Below are 19136 nucleotides of genomic sequence, written 5' to 3'. Positions count from 1 at the left end.
CAGAGGAATATAAATCATTCTACCATAAAGACACATGCACGCATATATTCACTGCAGCACTATTCACAATAGGAAAGACACGGAATCAACCTAAATGCCCGTCAATGACCAACTAGATAAAGAAAATGTGGTACATGTACACACCATAAAATACTATACAGCCATAAAAAAGAAAGAGATCCTGTCTTTTGCAGGAACATGGCTGGAACTGGAGGCCATTATCCTTAGCAAACTAACACAGGAACAGAAAACCAAATACCATATATTCTCACTTATAAGTGGGAGCTAAATGATGAGGACCCATGAACACAAAGAGGGAAACAACAGATAGGGGTCTACTTGAGGGTGGAGGGTGGGAAGAACTAGAGGAACAGAAAAGATAACCTTCGGGTACTGGGCTTAATACCTGGATGATGAAATAGTCTGTACAACAAACCGCTGTGACACAAGTTTACCTATATAACAAACTTTCACATGTACCCCTGAACACAGAAGTTTTAAAAAAATAATAATGTTGGGGGAAAATCTAGTTTGAAGCAGGAGCTGCAGATTTCAGAACTATCAGGGAGAAATGTATCATCTGCGTTCTTACATGCTTATATTAAAAAAAAAGCAATCTATTAACCGTTAAGATAAATCAAAATATTTTTCAAAAGAATGAAACCTGTATTCATTAGCTATATTGTGGAGTCTGAGGCTACAAAACAGATCAAAGCAAATACTAAATATAAATACATCCTAAGATATGATACATTTAAAATATGAAACCTTGACAATTTTAATAGGAAATCCTATATAAACATAATTACTTAACACTTTAAAGAAACCAACACAACATTCAAGACAACTTAAAAACTTAATTTACTTTAATGATAAAACACTTGAAATTGTCTTCAAATTTGAACATTTTAAAATAATTGTAAATGTTAGCTGAAAAATAAACAGGTAAAGTGAAAACGATCAATGTGGGTTTTCAAAGATGGTTTTAGTTATCAGAAGAATGTGCTTATCTCAGTAGCAAGTAGATTATTTTAAATGGCATGACATGAGTTGATTCTTTAAAAAAGCCCAATTTAGTAGAAAGGAAATACAATTTCTCTTTTGATAAACATATTTATATTTTCAGTTACTTCCTTTTTTAAAAAAAGTCCCCCAATCTTAGGAAGAATGGAGAAGCAAATAACAAAAAAACCCTAAAAACATTTTTGCCTAGTATGTGTAGCAACAGCTACACCCAGTGGCCAGAGATGAGTAGTGACGGTTTCTAGCTGTATTATTATAAAAGGAAAACCTGGAAAGAGCCATTTTTCCATTTATTTAAGGTTTTAGGATAAAAGTCACCTTTCACTAAAATTAGGTTTTAAGGAAATACTCAAGAATCTTTGGGAACAAAAGCCTTAGCTCATTAGCTTGACGCAAGAGTCCAGAATAATTCAGTAGCTAAAATAAAACTCAAACCAAAGAGAGAACTTAACAGATACTTTTATTGCTCACCTTTCACACAAAGCACACCTCCAGCCATTATCTTTCACAGCTTGACAATGTTTACATGTACAAAAACCCAGCAAGAAGCATCACGTCATGTAGATTTCAGTAAGGGAGAATGTAAAACATCAACTCAGCCAGGCTTTTGTTTTCTGCAGCAATAATAAAGGGCCTCCTGCACTTAGCAAAAATCTGTCTTAACTTTGTAGTGCATTTCTTCCATTACAAAAAAAGTTACCTGCCTAAAGCAAACTAACTTGTATTTGCTGAGCCAGTGGTATTAACTCATGCATAAAACAAATTTCGGTTTGCTATTTCTTCTAGCAAATTTCAAGTAAAAATAAGGTTGAAGGAGGAATTTGTTTTGGATGGATGCAGGTCAGTTTGAATTGCTATACTTAACTAAATGCCTACATGTACTATAGGTTCACAACTTAGTTTGCTTTTATAATCTTTATGGATTTTGGCCGTGTTCAAGGTTTTCAGAGTTGAGCATATGATACAGTATTCCATCAACAAAATAAGGCTACTGAATGTGCTATCTGCAGAAGAGCTCATTTAATAGGAACTGACCTAAAAGTTCCATCATGAAGCACACGTGGCATAAAAGTCAACCGGGGGGCAGAACTGTGCTTGGAAAATAGGCATTGGAATACTTTAAGCAAAACACATATAAATGGTTATTCATATGAGGAAGGTTTCCTAGTAGTAAATCTAAAAAAGTCTAGGTGAATCCTCATTTTCAAAACTGCATATTGAAAACATGAAAACTACTTATTCAAGTAATTTCTTCAAAAAAGTATGCATGTTCTGACTGTGGAATTAGTCTACTGGTCAATTAAAGGCAAATTTAATCACCTTTTAAAAAATTTTTCATAGAAAGGAGAGATGTTATGTGTTTCTCAAATAAACGGCATTATGTAAGTCCAATAAAAAAATCTAACAGAATTGAATGAAGACCTACAAATGCTTATGCCAAGCAGGAATCTGCCTGCCACCTGTGGTCTCACATTAATTCAAAATAGGTGCTGAATTCAGGATTCTGAAACTAAGTTTCTATTACTTGAGCTCTAGCAAAATGTAAGGTTCGGTAGCCTCAACTAGTATAATGTCTTCCCTGTCCAAATCCAGAATGATTATACTGATAACCTCCATGCTGGAAATGCTGTTCAAACTGACCCCCTTGGTGATAATTCTGGCTCCCTCTTCCTCCCCAGCCTCCTCCCTGGCCTGCACGACCACCTCGGCCTCCACGACCACCTCGCCCTCCACGACCACCGCCACGATCACCATGGTGCCCGCCATCTTGGTATCTATTGTCCTGCTGGTAGCCACCACCCTGGTATCCACTTCCTGTATATGAAGAAGATGTTTGGAAGCCACCATAACCTCCGCCTTGATAGCCACCACTGCTGTGGCCACCATGATAGCCACCTGGCTGGAAACCTGAATCTCGATAACCACCATCTTGGTAGCCACCTCCTCCGCCACTCCCTCCATCTGTCCAGCCTCCTTGATGCTTATTTCCTCTTCCTCCCCCTCGGCCACCATGGTCATAGCCACCACGTCCACCTCTCCCGCCTCCTTGTTCATGACCTCCTCGTCCTCCGTATGAGGAATGTTCATAGCCACCTCTCCCTCCTCCTCGGCCTCCTGTTTGCTGCTGGGGGCCATCTTGCCTCTTCTGCCAAGGGGGCATCTCTGGGGGTGGAGGTTCGATTTCATTGGGTCTACCACCTCTGTCAGGCACCCTGCCCATCAACACCTACAGAATAGGAAAGACATTTTAAACTTTTATTTTATGAACAGAAATAAATGCATTTGGAAAAAATTAAAGGTACTCTAATCACCTTATTGATGGCACAGGCAGTCTTTTCTCTTATAGAGCCGCTGCTTGTCCTTAAAATCTTTGACAAGTCCTGCCTTGCAGCCAAAAGATGGGCAACAGAAATAGTACTTTTAGGGGATAAGACCGAACGCTTCGGCTGGTAAACCTTGGCTAATTTTTCTGTCTGGCTCTGTTGAAAGAAAAGTGTTCAAAGAGAAATGTCAATTTTCAAAATGACATAAGAAACACATATTAAATAAGTTAAAGGTCTCCAAAATATCTGATAATGATATTTACTAGGCTCTAGATGGTAGGAAAAGTTATATACTCACTACTGCTCCTACATAGTCAAGAACTAGCTTAAAAGTACAGCTGCCAGACTTGTTGACACAACAAGGAGTGACAGGGACTGTGGGGGCAGGGGTGGAGTGGGAGGGTGTCCCTTTAGGGTTATGAGGCCAACGTGATAAAAAGGTTCCCCCATCATTGGTCTCAGATCAAACATACTCATTTTCTCTATTTAAATATAAGAATATAAAGCTATTTCAACAATTTTGCTTTTTAATTTTCCTATCTTTGGTTTCTATGAGGTAATAAATATCTGCTGACTGACCAAGGTCTTTACCTGGATTGTCTCATTTAGCTGGAAAAAAACTTAAGTCTTACCAAATTCTCCAACTGTCTGTAAGTCATACTACATCCAATATTTCTAACTTCTATTAGCAAATTAAATTGTTTAAAGTAAACAAGTAATTTGAAATCAATTTATTATTTTAGTAATTTTCAGAATAACTCCATTTCTCTCACAATAAGAACTTCTCTCTCCAATAAGAACTGTAAAATTCAGGTTTTTAAAAAATATAAAATTGAAAAATAAATGTTTTCATCATTGCTGAATAGTTGAAAGAGCCACTACTCAATAACTCACTAAGGAAAAATCCCTATGTGTGTCTTCTATGTATTTCTCCCATAGTTGCCAAGTATCTAAATTGTTTAGATGTTCAGGGATCACGTCTATAAATAGTCTGCTCTTTTAAATTATTTAATGTGTACCTTAGCTCTGTCAGACCAGCCAAAGGATTGTACAGTGACATCCAAACGTTTTATTAGCAGCTTTCTCCGGACTTCATATTCATTGGCTATGGCTTGGTTAATTGCTTCTATCTTTTCCTGAAGCAAAATTAAAAAGACTAGTTAGAATTTAAATCTGCTTGATCCTCTGTCCCAAAAGGGCAAAAACTGCGTCTGTGTCATTCATAACTGAGATCCCGGCCATTTAACAGTCAAAAGTTCTTATTCCATGCAATATACTAATAATTAATGAAATGATAGGTGACAAAAAGCTGATTCTCAAAACATAATGAAGAGTATGTGAAGTACACAATTCTTATTTATCTTTCCCATAATTTACTGTGTGAAGCTCAGCCCAGTGAAGTTTTTGGCTTGAAGGCAATCCATTTGGCAACGAGAAACATGCACCATACTCAATTTCAGTTTACTTTTATCAGCTGTGTGAAATGTTTACAAAGTATAAGAAAAGTGCTTCTAATCTTACACAAATAAAATTATTCTGCAGAAATCCCGAGATTCACAAAATGATTCTAAGGGTGTTCAACTAGAAAACTATATATAAGAAAACATAATTTAAAAAGCAAAAAATGTAAGTGTTGACATGAAAATCATAAACTCTATAGTTCTTTACAAAGTTTACTCAAGATGATTACTACTCACCCAGTGGGCTGGTCCCATTGGCTTCTTCAGTAAAGGCTTTCCCACATGATTAGGTGGAACTTTTGCTAATGTTTCCTTTAACTGACACAAAAACATAAATAAATGAATAAAAACTCTAAAAGTAAAACATCCTCATCTTCCCAATTCCCATCATATCTTGCCATCAAAAGAAGATTCCTGACAGAGGCAAAGGTGGAGGATGTTTTGAAATGCAAATGTAAAAGACCCACAAGATAAAGACACTCACTGGTCCCACTCCTCACGCCTACAGAAGTCCTTCATTGCACCTAGAACAGTGCCTGACAACAGTAGGCACTCAATGAACATTTGCTGAATGGATGAATGAACACACAGGAAAATATGGACTATGGATACACTGCTGCTCCCCTGTAGAGTTCAGCCAAATTTGTGCATCATGGTGCTGGTCTACCCCACAATGCAAATGTACCAATTCTTAAGAGTCCAGCAGATAAGTGTATAGGGAATAACTGTGCTATAACAAATACCGTTCTCTTCTACTCACTTTTGTTAAAATCGCTTGTTCCTAATTAATTATATAGAAAATCTTAACTGATAATGTGTGGTATAAAAATATTTCTAATTTCTTTTCACATACTAGATTATGTTAGCAGTCAACAAATCTGTTTTGTCAATTGAAGCATGAGGTTTGAAGTGACTGGATTAAAAAACAAAAATATTAATATCCTTTTCTATCCAGTCAATGGGGAGGAGGGTGGTAACATTTAATGATAAAGAACTTAAATTGACTGTATCAAAGTTCAATGATAAAATAATTTTTAAAAGGACTGAAATCTTAATCCTTTTTACATTATATCTAGCTTACTTTAGTTTACAAACCAATGTAAAGTTTCCTTTTTGAAAAAGAAACATGCTAACATGTTTTTAGGAAAATACTAACATACTAATTTATCTTTAAGGCATCTAGGATTTAAAACCCAAAACTCATTTCGTAACAATTACTTAATAATATATGCACATTAGGTTCCCATTAAGAGAAATTAAATTAATTGCTTCATTTCAAACAAATGTAGGACTATGCCTTTAATACACTACAATTTGGTACTAAAGGTCTTACTTTTTTTTCAATCCCGCTGAAGAATTGGAACATAGTTATATTGGCTGGAGGTTTGGACATTCCTAGAGCAATACATATGCCTTTCAACTCTTGAAAGACCTCACTACCGCCTCCTTCTTGAGCTTTTTTTGGAGGAGCATTCACACAGAGCATTCTGGCAGCTTCTAGTTCTGAGATGAGGTATGCTGAAGTAAACAAAATAAGATTTCAAAATGAGATACAGCTATAGTTATTGTCATAAGTCTGGAGTCACAACTATATAGACCTATTGATATGTAACTGTTAAAGCTGCAAGAATGGATAAAAACAAGAAAGAAAAACCACTTTTACCTGCAAATGAAATAAGATATAAACTGGTTATGTAATTCAGTTATTTAAGCGATATATAATGTTTAAATGTTAATTTTAAAATAAGCGATTCTCCTTTGAAACCGAAGGATTGAGGTAAGTAACATCTAAAAATTTGGATTCTTGAATTCTGGTATTAAGGAACCTCCAGAACAGGGGTTGGCATCTGTTAAAAATTTTGCAAAAGATGACAGGTGACCAATTTTTAATGACAATTATTATTATTATTTTTTTACTTCTCACTACTTGTGAGCATCAATGACACAACTACCTTGCTCTCTTGTCTCCCAGTAATTAGGAGCCTGTCCAGAAGAGGTATGAAACAACATTTATAAGAAGTCAAAGCTTAACTCACAGGAGAAGCAGGAAGGCACCCCAGAGTTCCTTTCCCATGGTCTCCAATTCTTATGTTGCCCTCTGGCTAATCAAAGAGAGCCCTCTTTCATCTATATTCTTCTCAGGACTCCCTTCCCCCTACCTTCCTCACCCCATTCCCTTCAAAACAACAATAAAACCTTCAAAGCACTTCTTGGCATGGTTCCCTTTGCGTCAATATCATCCCCTTGTGTGCTGATTTCAGCCTGGTATAATGAGGGCTGCAATCTGTTTCAGGTAATTCAGTTGAAGGTATAAATATTCAATCTCATTCCTTTAACATTCCTAAGGACATTTCAATTTTTATAAAAGATGATTAAGAATCATTTGAATCTTAGGATTTCTGCTTATGTGACAAAGTGAGATTCTTCTGACAATATAACGAAACCAGTTTTGGGAAAAGATATTTTCAAGGCCTTCAGACCCTATTAGAAGTAGAAAAAAGTCAACTTGTGTATCAAATTTCCTATACCCAAAATGCAATGCTAGAAGGATAGAGGCCATAATTTTGGCAAATCATTTCTGAAAGGCTGCCAACTCCTGTTCTAAAACAATAAATACAGCTAAGTTTCTGGAAAGGTCATTCTAAATGGATTTGACACTGTAAAATCTTAACATGTTCCATACAGCAAACTGTATTTATGAGTTAAAACGTCAAAACAGTAAAACCCCACCGTTAAGACAACAACCACTGTTTTTGTACATAAGGTTTCATTAGAACACTGCCACACTCACTTATTTATATATTGTCTATGGCTGCTTTCATGCTGTAACAGCAAAGGTATGTAGTTGTGACAGAGAACTTAGAGCCACAAAGCCAAAAATATTTACTATCTGGCCCTTTTAGAAAAAATTTGCCAACTCTTGTTCTAGAAAATCATATACTATATGATTTAATATATTGGTTCTGTAAATTTGGGATAACATAGTTCAGGTATTCACAAAATTAGGTTACCAATATAATTACCGTGAAAAAACTTTAATCATAATCGGTATGTTCAAAGCACTGGGAAAGGCACTGAAGATAACATTTTTTAAAACATCAAAAAGATGATCTCTTCTGACAATCTAGTTAGGAATAAAGAATATATGCAAAAATAAAAGACGAATAGTTCTTCCTCTATTAGGAACTCAGATATCTTACTTAATTTATGTAAGGGTAACACTCTGAGAACCATAAAAGGCCAATGAAGAGCCAAACAGAGTCCTTAATCTGATACATGAGAGCTTTTCAGCCACTCACTCAAAGGCTATTCTATTTTGCCAACAATTCTAATGAGGCTGGTTTGTTTTCCCCCCTAAAATACAATGTGATAAAAGATTCAAGTTAGTGAGGTAAGGGTGCTGGAAAAGTAAAATTATAGCATCCAGATGTGACAACTGATACTTCGCAAGATGAGAAATATTTACACAGACCAAGTCGAAAATGAGTACATGTAGGTAAATGCTAGAATGAAAGAGAGGTTACAAACTGGGGAGAATATTTTAGAAAGGGAGAATCGGCAGAAACAAAGATAAAGGGGAAACAGCGTGTATATATGTATGTATGAAGAATATAAAAAGTGAGTGACCTCTAGATGATTTAGTCATTTAATTGAAGAGCAAATAGTTGTATATTCTTGAAAAGCTTTTGAGGTGATGATAGCACATTAAAATAAAGTCTAGAATTATGACCCTGAGTCCAAAATAAGGTTCACTGAAGTCTGCTTAAGAAACAGAAAAGTGTGAAAGGCATTTTATACTTACATTCAAAGTGGTTTGTATAAGTATCAGTGCTAAAAAGGCCAAACTCTGAGCTCTTTGGAAGAATTAGCTATTCAGGGTCATTAGTAAGCATTCCACACAGCTATTATCTTCCTATGTAGATAACATATTCTAAGTGCCAAATATTGGTAAGGATAAGCAATGCTATAAAGGAAGAATCAGCTGAGTATACTGCTATTGAATCAGTTACAGAAATTATACAATATGAAGAATATTAAATGAATATGTAAGAACTACCAGCAGCAATATCAGTATCTAAAGCAACACCTAACCTTACGTGCACATTCCCACAATAACAATCATTTGACAGACAAAGGGGAAGTTACAAAAGTGATTCTGGAATAACTTAGTGCCTAAGTATAATGGCTATGAACACTTTTTTTTTTTAACAGAACCTTAAAAACTGAAGTTGTATCATTTTTTCAGAAACCATAATAGAGTTGTAAAGACAAAGATTTTAAAAATCCTCTGAATTGTCTGTCATAATGAAAACTATAATAGCCAGTTAACCAAAGCTTAATGTAAATGTGCTTCAGAATGCTACATAAATTCTGAGTTAAGACTATAGGTTGTATTTATTGGAAAGTTTATAGAAGGCAATCAAATTTGTGAATCTACTTACTGTTTTTCAGTGTGAAGAGACAAAACAGTAGTAAGTATGTAAAAAACATGGAAGGAAAGAACTTTTCATAAAAATTCATTTCTCAGAATAAGTACCAGAACAATCCAAGTATTATTCCAGAATATTTACAAACAAAACCAAAATCCCCAATTACCCAACCACAAAGAAATAGCAACAAGACAAAATACTTTAAATTACATTAACCATTAACTGTATCTACTATTATAAATGCTTTCTCTCCTCAAATAAATTAATTTCTAAACAGAATCTCCATTATTTCCATACTATCTTCCTAGTATACTTAAAAATGTGCTTCTAGTCTAAAATGCAAGTTTAATGATCACACACTTGAGCAACACTCCAAAACTACCAGTGATCACGTTAGGAGAAGCACAACGACCTGAGTACCACTGAGGCTGAAATACTGAAAGTATCAGTTACAAAAACAATAATGCTACCAGTGCACACGTCTACCCTCAGCTCCTAAATTGGAAATTTAAGAAAGTTTTATTTTAAAATGAATTTTGAATTACATCCATAATGAAATAAACAAACAAAAAACCATGGTCAGTTTATTAGTCATGGAAAACATAAACAGCAAATAATAGCTATATTCTAGTAGCCATGAACTTACTGAGCAAAAGGAGGCAGTTCTTCTGAATGAGAAGGCGCTTGGTCACATCCCCAGATGTCAGTGAAAGATACGGGCAGTTCATCTCCCCTAGTAGCCCACTCACCTCAAGCTGGAATTCTTCAGCTTCACTCGGACCTTTTAAGAATTCAAATAATCTTATTTAATGATAGTGATTATTTTTCCATTAGCATAACAATTATTATATATAATTGAAATTGTTAATAGGATTTTCATAACTTGAGTTTCTTTCCCTTCTAATTTATCCTTTCTTACACCACTGCAAAGTTTCTTCTTTTCTTTTTTGAGATAAGGTCTCTGAGGCCCAGGCTGGAGTGCAGTGGTGTGATCAGGGCTTACTGTAACCTCAAACCCCTGGGCTTGAAGGATCCTCCTGTTTAACTCTCCGGAATAGCTGGGCCTACAGGTGTATGCTACCATGCCTGGCTAATATTTAGAAAATTTTTTTGTAGAGACTGGGTCTCACTATGTTGTCTAGGTTAGTGTCAAACTCCTGGCCTCAAGTTATCTTCCCACCTTGGCGTCTTCAAGTGCTGGGATTACTACAGCCATGAGCCACTGCACCCAATCTAAAATTTTCTTTCTCAGTATTCATTAGGTCATTCTCTTATTTGGGAGTCTTTAATGGCTCCCTAATTTCTCCCTCATCCAATCTAATTTTTTTCTGTCTTCTTTTAAAGATTCTTCATAGCTGCTTAGGTTTGCTCTTCCCAGCATATTCAGCTATAATCACCTACTTTCCCTCCACAAATATTTCCTGTTTGTGCCAGGCCAGTCTCCTCACTGTCCCATGAATAGCCAGTCTTATTTCCACTCTGTGCCTTCATTTAAGTTATTCCCTGTGACAGATATGCCTTCTACTCTCTTCCCCGCTAGCAAATCCCACCCATCCATCAAAGCCCAGTGGCCTTGCACCTTGATGAAACCTTCCTTGTACTTGGCTGAAACTTTACCCTCGTACTTGCTGATTTCCTCTCTGTGTGAACCACAAAGTGGTTCAGCATTTAAGTACTGTACTTGGCCGGGCACAGTGGCTCATGCCTGTAATTCCAGCACTTTGGAAGGCCGAGGCGAGTGGATGGTTTGAGTTCAGGAGTTTGAGACCAGCCTGAGTAACATGGCAAAACCCCGTCTCTAAGAAAAATAACAAAAATTAGCCAGTCGTTGTGGCACATGCCTGTAGTCCCAGCTACTAAGGAGGCTGACCTGGAGAATTGCTTGAACCTGAGAGGCAGAGGTCGCAGTGAGCCCAAGTTGTGCCACTGCACTTCAGCCTGGGTGACAGAGTGAGACCTTGTCTAAAAACAAACAAACAAAAGGACTGTACTTATCTCCAGTTGTTTAATTTGTGCCTAACATTCTCAATTAGAAAAAATTTGAAGACAGCAAACATGACTTACAGTCTTGTATTCCCACAGCATATAAAAAAAGGTATAGAGTTCACTGGGTGAACCGAAGGAAAAACAAAGCTCTTTCTTCATTATTTTGATTGTTCTCTATTCAATATCACAAAGGGGAAGAAATTAACAAACTCTGAGAGTCACTTGATCACCTGAGTCCATTTTCTAATCTGTAATACAGGAAGCCTACATTATGAATATTTTGCAAACTGTGATCTGTGAGCCCTTGAGTTCCACAGAGCTCTTTTAAAGGCAGCTGGGAGGATGAGGAGGAAAGAGCTGGGCTAAAGGTACCTCGTCTCTACTTTGTTAGAACACCTTCTAACCTGTTTTACGTGTTAGCTTCTGTATCAAGTTTCATTTGAGAAAATGGAGCTCCAGGTTAAAAACAGGTATCATCTAGTACTGGTGTTTTCAAAGGTTCCTACAGTCTCTGAAACATCTGGTCAAGAGGCAGTATAGCACAGTGTTCAGGCACACTGGCTCAGAACTTGACTGCTGTTCTGGGGTTGAAACCAGGCTTCATCCCTACAGGTTGTATGACCTCAGGCAATGTATTTAAATTCTCTGGGCTTTCTTGTTAAAGGTATAACAGTAATAAAATCTGCCTCATAGGGTTGCCCTGAGGTTTAATGAGTTAACACATATAAAGTGTTTAGAACATAGTGAGTATGCAATAAATGTAAGCTGTTGCTATCATTACTGTTACACTATACGCTCCTTAATAATTAGAACTGAATGCAACTAACATGTACATATTAAATATACTAGCATGCAAGCCATCATCTTCCACAAACTAACACAGGAACAGAAAAAAAACACCACATGTTCTCACCACTAAGTGGGAGTCAAAAAATGAGAACACATGGACACAGGGAGGGGAACAACACACACCAGGGCCTGTTGCGGGTTAGAGGGCGAGGAGAGGGAACTTAGAGGACAGGTCAATAGGTGTAGCAAACCACCATGGCACACGTATCCCTATGTAACAAACCTGCATGTTCTACACATGTATCCCGGAACATAAAGTTAAAAAAAAAAAAAAATACATATATATATACATACATATATACACACTAACATGCAAGAAGGTGAGCTCTTCAAAATGTAATTATGTGGAAAAAAAGGAATTATATGTATAGCTCTCCATAAGGGTGGGTTAACAGGTGAGTATTTTCCTTGGTCTCCTATTATAGGTTTACCTACAGCAGGAAGGAACCAGATGGTAGAGTGGTAGGTTCCAAGCTTTTGCCTCTTTTGCAGTGTCGACAAACTAGTGCAACAGTGAAAACAAAATTGGTAAATGCAGAACAGCTCTCAGATCCATAAATTTGATTGTCCTGGATCTCACTGTGATGTATCTAACGATGCATTCTTATGATAAACAAAATGTCTTAACAAAGTGTTCTCTTTCTCCCCAAGCATAACAGAATAATAATGCATTTACTCTACATGCTATAGATACTTCTAGAATCTGGTAATCCTAAAAGAAAAATATCCCAGTATCTAATTCTAGCCATCAATCTAGGATCTTACATTTAACATCTTACAAAATATAGGAAGTTCATACATTCTATGCTTGTGGTCTCCATTTTTCTGTATCCCAGTAATACGGTCTTTTCGGCCTCCACGAATTTTTAAGTTACATGACTTTATTCTGGTATTTCAACTTCTGAATCACCTCTAAAAACAATGGACGGAAAAAAATCTTGGCTTCTTTACAAATTTTTTACATTTACAAAAACTTGGAACTTTCAGCTTTAGTATTGATAATGTTCAGTTGACAATACCTCAATGTTATTTTTATACTTTGTACCTAAAAGTGAATGTTTACTTACTGTTAGTTGCTTGCACGTTTTCCTCTAGTTTACAGAGCACTCTTAATTCAGACACCAGCCAAGCACAGAGTTTGGTAAACTCGGGGGAACTGGCTCCAGCAGAGACTGCCTGAGAGAGCGCTCCATCTTCCAACAATGGGCCCTTGTAACTGGTGAGCAAGAAATTACATTTTAGAAGAAAATACAATCATACCTAATATATTACAGATAAAACATATCTATGTCTTATTTATATAAGCAATAATTTAATAAAGATAAGTTAGTAGTTATCTTTATTTTAAATGGACAAATATAAACATAATTTAGAACTATACTGAACCATTACAAAAAGCAGCTAAATGGTAGCTGCATTTCAACCTTTCAAAATGTAGATGAATATCTAACAGAATTGCATATACTACTAAATTATGTCAACTTCTGTACATTTACTAAAAGCTTCCATTGTAAAAAGGTTTATTTTCTTACTGTAATTGAACTGAGTATTAAAAGCAAATTAACAAGTAATAGCTAATTATACTGTAACTTATTTCAGAAATAAAACTTAGGTTATCTTTTCTAAAAATTTTCCAGAAAACAACTAGATTACGTTTTTATTTTGAGATGAGGTCTTGCACTGTCACCTAGGCTGAAGTGCAGTGAAGGTACAAGCCACTAAAGCTGGCTATTTTTTTTATTTTTTATAAAATAGCCAGGGGTCTTCCTATGTTGCCCAGGCTTAGTTAGGTTTTTAATGACTTCCTTTAAAAGTAAAAACTTTCCGGTTAACCATTTATATCATTTTTATAAATTTAATGACAGTTAAGACTAGTAAGACATTCTAGCACCAAAGAAATGTCAGGTTAGCTTAATAAATATTGGCAGTTAATGAACTGGTGCATCTGAATCCTAATCCTTTGTAAGTGATTCCAATATAATTTTTAAAAATTTAAAAATGTTCAAACATTCATAAAAGATGACACTCATAATGAACTCCAATCACCAATATTCTAAAATATAAGATTTCTGTCACTCCAAGTAATCTTAAATACATATTATTCAGATTGCTTTATATTCTCTTAAATATTGATAATAATGCATACTTAAGATGATACAATAAATATGCTTAAGATAATATAATGTTTAGGCCAGGCGTGGTGGCTCACGCTTGTAATCCCGCACTTTGGGAGGCCAAAGCAGGCGGATCACGAGGTCAGGAGATCAAGACGATCCTGGCTAACACGATGAAACCCCATCTCTAATAAAAATACAAAAAAATTAGCCAGGCACGGTGGCGGGCGCCTGTAGTCCCAGCTACTCAGGAGGCTGAGGCAGGAGAATGGCTTGAATCTGGGAGGCAGAGCTTGCAGTTAGCCAAGATCACACTACTGCACTCCAGCCTGGGCGACAGAGCAAGACTCCATATCAAAAAAAAAAAGATAATATAATGTTGAGAACTACAGGTATGTTAGAGAAATGACAGTTCTCAATCCCTTTAAAATATGATCATAGGTTGTACATGCAACAAAATGAAAACAAATCATACATAAAAAAATGAGATCACATGTAGTCTGGCATCTAGATTTATAAACTACATATTATTAGACACTGGAATCAAAAGACTAGGCCTAAAAGTTTCTCCTTGAGTTTCACATTTAGACTTCATTAGTTTATTCAACAAGTAGTTACTGAATTCCTACTGTGTGCCAGGTAAGAGATAAAAGATAGTCATTTGCCGGGATCAGTGGCATACACCTGTAGTCCCAGCTACTCCGGAGCCTGAGGTGGGAGGATCGCTTGAGCCTAGGAGTTCGAGACCAGCCTGGTCACCAGAGCGAGACCTCATCTCTTAATAAATAAATAAATAGAAAAGGTAGTCATTTAATTCTAATATTTCTCAGTGAATCTTTTAAAAGTACATTTCAATTAATTAAGGCTGACTTTTAATGTTTGAATGCCACCAAACTAAGTAGTTAAGGTTAAAATTTACAAGTTTTCAGAAAATCCATGGTTTACATTACACTCTATCTCAAGTATTATGTGATTACAATTACTACAGTAACAATTACTTGTATAGTACCCAAAAGAATAAGAAATTAAAAAAAGGAGGGGGAAAAAAAAGACAATAATGGGAAGAAACAGCATCGGTGGCCAATTCTTAAGTGACCACTATCCATGCAGAAAGACTACATTTAATAAGGTCTACCCCCTTCCTTTCATTCCACTCATTCCACTATAGTACTATAGTGTCATTTATTCCAGAAAGAAGCTTCTAGGACTTCATTTCCTTTCCCAGTAAAGGGACCCTCCTCAGGGCTCCTCACAGCATATTTTCCCAGTCTCCTGTGAACCCCTCTTCCACCTCACCTTGTACCCTAAGGGCCCAACACTGCCACAAAGCAACTGTTCCTAAAAAAGTCCTAATGAATGAATGGTTTCATGTGTGAACAAGCGATTCAGTCTGAGATGTCAACTAAAGAGACTATTTTGCTGAATGACTTTAACATATGCCCTAATGAAAGAAAGAAGCCCCCTAAAGTCTGGAATATTTATAAAAATTCAGAGCAAGTTTCCAAGAAAAGAACAATAGTATTTCACTGTGACAAAGACAGATGATAAGCACGACTACTTCGTTCCTAAAAATTTCTACTAGGGTAGTAAATTATTCAAATAGGCAGACTTTGGGAATCCTCAAGGTGTTTTTTCCTAAAGAAAGGTTTCTCTCAAAGGTTTCCTTGTCATGGAAAAATCTAAGAGAAAGTTTTGATAAAGAACTTGTTACTTAGAAATACAGCTAGCTAAATCTGTACTTTGTTTTGATACCGTACCTGTAGGTAAGTATCTAACCATACAATTTGTTTCTGGAACCACATTTAGCCCAAGAGAGTCCACGTTCTCAAGTTTAATAGAGTACACTGATCTGGGTGACCCAGTGAGATAACAAACCCTATTTCCAGCTTCTAGATACTGATGAATTATGGCTGAATAACTGTCAGGAGAAGGAGAGACAAAATGCAAAACAAATACGCAGGTTGTTCGTGGGTGAAAACGACCCTGGTCTAATGGGGCTCAACGAGGCAGAGTATCACAGAGTCAAAGCAAACTGCTGGTGGTTCCCAGGGACGTGGTGATAGGTTAGATGCACAAGTGAGCTGGCCAGGGGGACAGATGCAGCGCCCACACAAGTGGCTTAGCGAAGCCTGGGTGCATGCAGAGATGACTAGGCAAAGGAGAAATTTTGAGAGAAGTGGGGTGGGGTAGGAGGAGGGGCTCAAAATGGGAGTAGGAAATTTGGAGAACAAGTAGGAAAGCAGAATCAACTTTGGCAACCTTTAGAGTTGAGGGGTTAAGGGGTAGGGCAGGAGGATGAAGCGAGGAGAGAAGCTCGGGGAGTGGGGGTGGCGAGAACCAGAGCCCAGACAATGACACGCATGACTGACAAACGCTGCGGGTAGCTCGCCTGCAGGGAGCACTGGGCAGGCCCAGGGGTGTTGGGATTGGAGGACCCCGAGCTAGCAGTGCAGACAGTGGACGTGGCATTGGGGGTGCCGGGGCCAAAGGGAAGCGACAGCCAGGAGCCACGGGGTGCGGCGTGGAGAGGCAGGTGTCTCAGACTGGGGCGCAGGAGGTGTTCCCAGGGGGCCGGCAGCGTGGGGCTTGGGAGACCCGTGTCCTGACAGTCTTACCCTAGATCCTCCAACGACTCCAAGATGTCAGTCTCCATGAGGTCACACTCCATGCTACTGTGGTATTCAAATTTCCGAGTCGTCAGGCTCCCCTCTTCGCCGGCAGCGCGTACACTCGCGCATGCGCGACTTCCCCGGAACTTCCAAATCGACAGCTGGCGCCTCAGCTCCCGCACTGCGCATGTCCGGAGCGTGCGCAAGAAACTTGGTCCCACCGACCGCCTAACCCCTGCCCACTAAAGAATTGCAGGGCCCGCAGTTTTGCACATGCGCGTTACTGGATAGTGAAGCCAGCCGCCCAAAGAAGGGCAGGAGGACCGGCTGCGTGGCAGCTGGGCGTGAGGACCACGCGAAGGGGAGCGCTCTCGGCTCTCTTTATTGGGTGTACGCATGTGCGAATGTAGGGGGCGCGGCGGGCGGGGAAGGAGCTTGGAGAATCTCGGGACTCGGGTGGAGTCGGCTGTGAAACGGAGTCTCTGCATCCCAGACCGGAGATCGGGTGGCTCTTCGTAGGGTGCTGGCATGTGGTAGCCTTAGCTTGCGGGTAATGGAGAAAGGGAGAATTCTTGCGCTCCCGTCTTCAGGACGCGGATGCGGGCCAAGTGCAGACGGCAGATAGAGTGCCGTTTGATTTCCTTGTGGCTGCAGTAGCTTTATTTCAGGGTTAGGGATGAGCCAACTTTCCGTAGACCATGGATGTTCAGAAAGTTGGGTCGTTTTCCCCCATGCATTCTCTACCTGACGTCTAAAGCCCTTCCCAGACACTAAGCATGTTATTTTAAGGAGAAGGGGAGCTTCACTCCATAGCAAATAGAATAGAATATTTTTAAATCCACGTAGTTTAGACAGTGAATAAACTTTTTGGCTGTACTGTCATTACTTTTGACATTATTTGCCCGGGTGAAACATTGAGTTCACGATGTGGATGTGTTGTGATATCTTGGCAGTTACTGAGTGTGTGCTTAGAAATTACTGAAAAATGAGAAATGTTTTCAAAGTGATGGCGTATTTAGAAAACTATATTTCACCGTAAGTTGGCGTACTGTTAAATCGTGTAGGCATTTAATTAAACAGTTTTCATATTGATACCTGTTGATTTTATTCTGTAGTTCTCAAGCATTTTTGTGTCTGATGGATAGATGTTCCTACCCTTAGTAGTACCTTTTTCTTTTCTTTTCTTTTTTTTTTTTTGAGACGGAGTCTTGCTCTGTCGCTCAGGCTGGAGTGCAGTGGCGCGATCTCGGCTCACTGCAAGCTCCGCCTCCCGGGTTCATGCCATTCGTCTGCCTCAGCCTCCCAAGTAGCTGGGACCACAGGCGTTCACCACCACACCCAGCTAATTTTTTGTATTTTTAGTAGAGACGGGGTTTCACCATGTTAGTCAGGATGGTCTCGATCTCCTGACCTTGTGGTCTGCCCGCCTTGGCCTCCCAAAGTGCTGGGATTACAGGCGTGAGCCACCGTGCCCGGCCAGTAGTACCTTTTTCAGTTTCCTTATTTTGCATCATCTGAAGTGGGGGTAGGTTTTCTGCACTTACCATGTGCACTTGATATGGCCCATTATGATGCAGTCACCATAAGGCTGTGTGAATATTAGTCACATTCTACAGATGAGGACACTAAGGCTGAGTGGCTTAATAATCTTCAGCGATCTTAATGCCTGTAAGTATGGAACTAGATTTTGAGATTGAGATATATCTAAATCCATATTCCTTCTTATTTGACTAGTCAAATAAGGATTTATACGCAGGATGTAAAAAGAGGAAAATTTAGCTAGTTGAATTTGTTTAAACTTGTATATATTGTACATAATTACCTTATAATAATGGAATAATTATTTTCCTCACACGGTTGTTGAAGGTGCTAAACAAAAAGTCATGCCTAATACAAAAATCAATTTTGAAAGAGAAAGGATTTCATTCTTGACTCACTTTTGATGTAAGCTGTGTTCAATATTGAACTAATATTGAATATAATATTGTGCTAATATTAGTGAATGAACGAGTGATGACTTCCCTAAAAGTATTAGTATTCCTTTTCTTTCTTTTTTTTAAAAAATCCAGCTTTTGCAGGAATAGTATTCTCTTTCTAAGTCACATCGTTAGCTTAAATGAAGGATTGCTGATATGAAATTTTTATATATTATGGTTTAAAGTAATTCTACAATGGCTTTCTCTGCAATTAAAAAAAGCTTTTAAATACTACTTAAACAAAATTGTGTTCCCTACCAGGCAGGCTCAGAAAGAAAGAAAAAAAATTGTCATCATTTTAATGAGATCTACTAGGAATCTTTTGCATTTTATTTAGAAATTATTTATGTTTATAATGGAACCTG

At 37.9% G+C, this 19136-nt stretch overlaps 1 protein-coding gene across 1 annotated transcript; it reads right to left on the bottom strand.

Annotated features, from left to right (window-relative positions):
* Positions 1 to 1466: 1466 nt before the first annotated feature.
* FAM98A (family with sequence similarity 98 member A) lies at positions 1467 to 18311 on the bottom strand. The gene is made up of 8 exons (XM_054475680.2): positions 16802 to 18311; positions 13140 to 13288; positions 9884 to 10018; positions 6141 to 6325; positions 5045 to 5125; positions 4367 to 4483; positions 3336 to 3503; positions 1467 to 3250 (listed from the first exon to the last, which is right to left on the bottom strand). The coding sequence occupies exons 1-8, from the start codon at positions 16852 to 16854 to the stop codon at positions 2582 to 2584; spliced, it is 1557 nt and encodes a 518-aa protein (XP_054331655.1). The 5' UTR covers positions 16855 to 18311; the 3' UTR covers positions 1467 to 2581.
* Positions 18312 to 19136: the final 825 nt, after the last annotated feature.

Source organism: Pongo pygmaeus, chromosome 12, assembly GCF_028885625.2.
Source record: "Pongo pygmaeus isolate AG05252 chromosome 12, NHGRI_mPonPyg2-v2.0_pri, whole genome shotgun sequence".
Taxonomy (NCBI): domain Eukaryota; kingdom Metazoa; phylum Chordata; class Mammalia; order Primates; family Hominidae; genus Pongo; species Pongo pygmaeus.
The sequence above is the reverse complement of the archived record's forward strand: the minus strand, read 5'-3'. Positions and strand labels throughout refer to the sequence as shown.

Coding starts and splice junctions, on each gene's coding strand:
- FAM98A (XM_054475680.2), bottom strand. CDS start 16,854: ATGGAGTGTGACCTCATGGAGACTGACATCTTGGAGTCGTTGGAGGAT. Junction 5,126..6,140: donor TCAGCGGGATTGAAAAAAAA/GTAAGACCTTTA, acceptor TTTTTGTGTCAG/TTAAAGGAAACATTAGCAAA. Junction 3,251..3,335: donor CTGCCTGTGCCATCAATAAG/GTGATTAGAGTA, acceptor CCTATTCTGTAG/GTGTTGATGGGCAGGGTGCC.